The following is a 5,295-nucleotide window of genomic DNA, read 5'->3' on the forward strand; positions in this document are numbered from 1 at the left end:
AGAGAGAGAGAGAGAGAGAGACAGAGAGAGAGAGACAGAGAGAGAGAGAGAGAGAGAGAGAAAACACGAGCCATGGTTGGGTGGGCTAAAGAGGTCGGCCATGGCTGGCTGCTTCACAAACACCAGGCACCCACCACGCCTCTTTTCCTAGAGCAAAGGCCGTGTGGCTTTCGCCTGATCTAAATCGACTCGGGGCAAGACCGGCTCTTTCAAGAGGCTTTAAAGCCGTTCAAAAATGCAAAAGGAGCTGCCCGGGCGCGCCCCGATTTGCAGAATTATGGGCGAAGGTGGGCGTGGAAGCAGGGCCGAGACTTCAGAAATAATGGGTTTCCCCCGGCCCTGCTGGTTTCAGAGCCTCGGAGAGGCCGACCAGCAGCCACCTGAGCTTTGTTTGCCGACTCCCGGGCTGCACGATCCGGGCTCGGGGGCGCCTCGGCCTGCGGGCAGGGCCCGGCTAGGCAGGGCGGGGTGGCCCCGCCCCTGAGCGCCCGTCGGCCGCCGGCGCCCGGCTCGGTGCGATGGAGGCGCAGCGCCCCCTGCCGGCGCCGAGCCCGGGACGCGCGGCCCGAGGCCCAGGGGGCTCCGGTCCTTCGGGGCGGGAGGGATGGGGAACCTGCTGCAAACCGGGAGAGTGGCTCGCCCCGGACTCGTGGGCTCCTCTCCGAAACCCCGGGAATCTGGACACCCGGTGTCCTTTCTCCCGCCGCGGCCAGCGGGGCACGTGCCGAGTGTGCCGTCGGGCGGCCGGGTCCCTTCCCAAGCTGGTCCCGGGTGGGCGGGGACCGCACTGCCTCGGCCGCTCCGCTCCGTGTGACACTCTCGGTTTTTGTTTTTTTGTTTTTATTTCTGCCCCGCAGGAGAATGGCCACGTCAAAGTGAACGGGGACGCGTCGCCCGCGGCCGCCGAGCCCGGCGCCAAGGAGGAACTCCAGGCCAACGGCAGCGCCCCGGCCGCCGACAAGGAGGAGCCTGCGGGCGGTGGCGCCGCGTCCCCCTCGGCGGCCGACAAAGATGAGGCGGCCGCGGCGGCCCCCGAGCCGGGTGCAGGCGCCGCCGAGAAGGAGGCCGCTGAGCCCGAGCCCGCCGAGCCCGGGTCCCCCGCCGCCGAGGCCGAGGCCGCCTCCGCCTCCTCCACGTCGTCGCCCAAGGCGGAGGACGGGGCCGCGCCGTCGCCCAGCAGCGAGACCCCGAAAAAAAAAAAGAAGCGCTTTTCCTTCAAGAAATCCTTCAAGCTGAGCGGCTTCTCCTTCAAGAAGAACAAGAAGGAGGCGGGCGAGGGCGCTGAAGCCGAGGGCGCCGCCGCCGAAGGCGCCAAGGACGAGGCGACAGCAGCTGCGGCGACCAGCGAGGCGGGCGCGGCCCCGGGGGAGCAGGCGGGCGGGGCGGGCGCCGAGGGCGCGGCGGGCGGAGAAGCGCGGGAGGCCGAGGCGGCGGAGGCCGAGCAGCCTGAGCAGCCCGAGCAGCCGGCGACACAGGAGCCGCCGGCCGAGGAGCCATCGGAGGCCGCGGGGGAGAAGGCCGAGGAGCCCGCGCCCAGCGCCGCCGCCGCCACCACCGGGGGCGATGCGCCCTCTGCCGCCGGGCCCGAGCAGGAGGCGCCCGTCGAGGAAGCCGCGGCCTCCGCGGCCCCCACCGCGTCGCCGGAGCCGCAGCCCGAGTGCAGTCCGGAGGAGTCCGCCGCTCCCGCCGCGGCCGAGTAAGCGCGAGCCTCTTACGTCATCGAAGAACTTTTCCCTTCGTTTGTTTGTTGGAGTGGTGCCAGGTACTGGTTTTGGAGAACTTGTCTACAACCAGGGATTGATTTTTAAAGATGTCCTTTTTTTTTTTTTTTAAATTTTACATTTTTTTTAAGCAGCAAATTTTGTTCGTTCTTTTTTTTTTTTAGCCCCCTTTCCCACAGATCCCATCTCAGAGCATTGTTACCACCATTCCGACAGGTCGAGGACAGTGTAGACAGCTTCCTCTGCCTTCTTTCTTCTTTCTTTATTTTTAATTTTTTTTGCATCAGTATTAATGTTTTTTGCATACTTTGCATCTTTATTAAAAAAATGTAAACTTTCTTTGTCAAATCTATGGACATGCCCATATATGAAGGAGATGGGTGGGTCAAAAAGGAATAGCAAATGAAGTGATAGGGGCCACTATGGGAAATTGAAGCAGTGCACAACATTGCCAAGATAATATGCCACTAGAGATGATGCTGTAAAAGGCTTAGGGTTTTTTTGTTTTTGTTTTTTTAAAGAAAAATTATTACGATGTATTTTGTGAGGCAGGTTTACAACACTACAAGTTTTTGAATAAGAAGGAAAGAGAAAAAAAATAAAAACACCAATACCCAGATTTAAAAAACAAAAAGATCATAGTGTTAGGAGTTCATCTAAACGATAGGAACTTCTTGCTTATCCCATGTTAGCTGTACCAGTCAGTGATTACGTAGAATTACAAGTTGTATAGGCTTTATTGTTTATTGCTGGTTATGACCTTAATAAAGTGTAATTATGTATTACCAGCAGGGTGTTTTTAACTGTGACTATTGTATAAAAACAAATCTTGATATCCTTCAGAAGCACATGAAGTTTGCAACTCTCCGCCCTGCCCATTTTTGTAAAACTTCAGTCATCTTGGACCTTTTAAACACGAATTTGAAACTCAACCAAGCTGTGATAAGTGGAATGGTTACTGTTTATACTGTGGTATGTTTTTTGATTACAGCAGACAATGCTTTCTTTTCCAGTTGTCTTTGAGAATAAAAGAAAAACAAATCTTCAGATGCGATGGTTTTGTGTAGCATCTCGTCTATCGTGTTTTGTAAATACTGGAGGAGCGGTGACCAATTGGGCGTAGAGCTGGAATGTAACTTTCCTTACAGACATTGCTATTCAACTCCTGCTTAAGGTGTTCTAATTTTCTGTGAGCACACTAAAAGCAAAAAAAAATAAATGTGAATAAAATGTACAAATTTGTTGTGTTTTTTTATGTTCTGAAACTGACGTCTAGGTCTTAGGTTAATTTTTAGGAAGACCTTGCATGCCATCGAGTACATTCGGTTGTGGTTTCTGATGTGACGTTTTTCAAGCTCTGAAATCATAAATCAGCGTCAGATTACATATGTAGGGAGATCTACTGTGTCAGTTGTTACCACGTATCTGCTTTTAGTTTGCATTTAAAAGTTGACAGTTACTTTCTCTGTAGTTATAGCATGCCAGATTAAGTCATGTAAGACGAAAGTGGTTCGACCCTAAGACTAGAATGTCTTATGAGACTATTTCATAAACCATTTCCTTGTCATGCAGGTCCAGAAACTTAAATTCTTTGATCAATCCAAGTGGTGAGTTTAGGCTGCACATAAGTCATGAAAAGATGGCTGCACATGTTTAAATGTTGGTGGTATGTGACCTGCTAGTGTAAGACTTAGCATTTGGCTAATTTTCAAATTATTGCCTAAATGATGCGCTACACTTTAAGAAATAGGTTTCTATATGGAAGTAATGGTGTTGAATGGACAGCATTGTCGATGTATGGGCCATCTGCATAGCTGCAAGCTTTTTTTTAAAAATCAGTTGTCAGCATCTTGTTTTTCAAAAGGAAAAGATGCTTCTTTACATATTAATTATTACTAGTTTATTTTATGCTTTTTTTTCCATCTCATAACTAGATATTTTTACTGGACCCGAACTGATTGAGGTTATGGCTGTTGCTATATTAAATGCAAAATAGTCCACCTGTTGTGCTGTTCTTGAGCAGGGTGGGGTTCAGGATAAAGCTGAACCACACCTGTGGTAGCACCTCAAGATTACATCGTATTAATAAAGAATAATAGCTTAGCTTTTCGATAACGCTCCTATAATTGAGATGACGGAACACATTTAATGGTTCCTTTTCTTCCTAAACACCCTTCCCACTAATGAAACCAAGTAACATTTGGAAAGAGGAAACTTGATCCTGAGTTTTGGAAGATTAAAGTCAAACCTGGTAACCAAAGGACTGATTTGTGGGTCTTTCCCACTTTAACCAACTTGTTTGAAAATCCCTAGTTGGCCAAGTATGGTGCCTGGCATGTCGTAGGACTCAACTGAAATGAGTTTTGAAAAATAACTCCTGAAGTGATTAGTGAAGAATACTGTGTAGAAAAATGATTCTATATTGCTAGGTTCTTTTAACAGCTGGGGTTTATTAAAATGCATTATTTTGATTTTAATCACTGCCTAAAATACTCTGGGTGGTATTGATGGAGTGGCGGATTTTCCTCCAAGTGACTAAATGCAATTTGACATACTTTTCATCCAAAGTTTTGTACATCCTGTTGTTTTCTAATGGAATAAGATGTTACTATGGCTTTTTTGTACTACTAAAAATAGCTTTGAGATTAAGGAAAATAAATAACTCTTGTACAGTTCAGTATCGTGTTATTAAGTCTGTATTAGCAGTGTGCACAGTGGCATTTCTGTGGTCATAAAACACTGGATTATAATCATCATTTGATCCGATTCCTATTGCTTGTAAAATAAAGTTTTACCAACTGATATAATCAAGCCTGCTATATAGGGTGTTTTACAAATTCTATTTTTAATTCAGATTTAGAGGGAAAAAAATCAAGAGTTAAAGGTGTTTAGGATTTTAGAAGACGTGCTTGATACTGTAATTAGAATGGACACTTTATTCGTTGAGCTATTGAACAAGTCAAACTTAACAAGTCATTCCTGTTTTTTTTCCACATACGGATATAAATTTAACAACCTTGCTGATCAGGTGAAAGCGTTAGGGCACCGTGCTTTCTGAAGGGTTGTGTTAGTTTGGTTTCCTGATGGGACTCGGGTTGGTCTTGAACTGACAACACTCCTGCCTGGGCTGGGATTACGTCAGGTACCACCACCACGTGCAGCTGAACTCACTTTAAATAGGTCCCTTAGGAGTTGGAGCGAGTGCAGTGTATAGTTAGAAACAGCTGTGCTTAACCTTGACGATGTAACGATTGGCGGTTAGAGTCGCCCGTTTTAATCATTCTCTACAAATTGAACATCTCAACTTCCCAGCCAAGTGATGGTACTCAAAGCAGTTTGTAGCAAACAGAATTTAAATCTATGGGTCTTTCAGTTCCAGGAATTTCAGTTGGAGTACTTGAAATGATGCCCAAGAACGTTATTCTGAAAACCAGAAGTAGAGAGACTATGCGTGAATTTCAACAGACTTGATTTAGTCTTTGTTTTTTAATGCTTAAAAATAGAAGCCTCAAATAAGGGTGTAATTGATTAAACCAATGGGGTTACCTTTTTCCCCTTGCATTTTTTCTAGTTA

At 47.5% G+C, this 5,295-nt stretch overlaps 1 protein-coding gene across 1 annotated transcript in view; it reads left to right on the forward strand.

Moving 5' to 3' along the window:
• Marcks (myristoylated alanine rich protein kinase C substrate) overlaps positions 1-4,398 on the forward strand; it is a 5,892-nt gene extending 1,494 nt beyond the window's left edge. The window contains exon 2 of the mRNA XM_050137991.1: positions 858-4,398. Within this exon, the coding sequence (XP_049993948.1) occupies positions 858-1,700 (843 nt within the window). The 3' untranslated portion in view covers positions 1,701-4,398. The remainder of the gene's footprint in view (positions 1-857) is intronic.
• Positions 4,399-5,295: the final 897 nt, after the last annotated feature.

This window comes from Alexandromys fortis, unplaced genomic scaffold (assembly GCF_014885135.2).
Source record: "Alexandromys fortis isolate MF-2015 unplaced genomic scaffold, M_Fortis_MF-2015_v1.1 scaffold_14, whole genome shotgun sequence".
Lineage (NCBI taxonomy): Eukaryota > Metazoa > Chordata > Mammalia > Rodentia > Cricetidae > Alexandromys > Alexandromys fortis.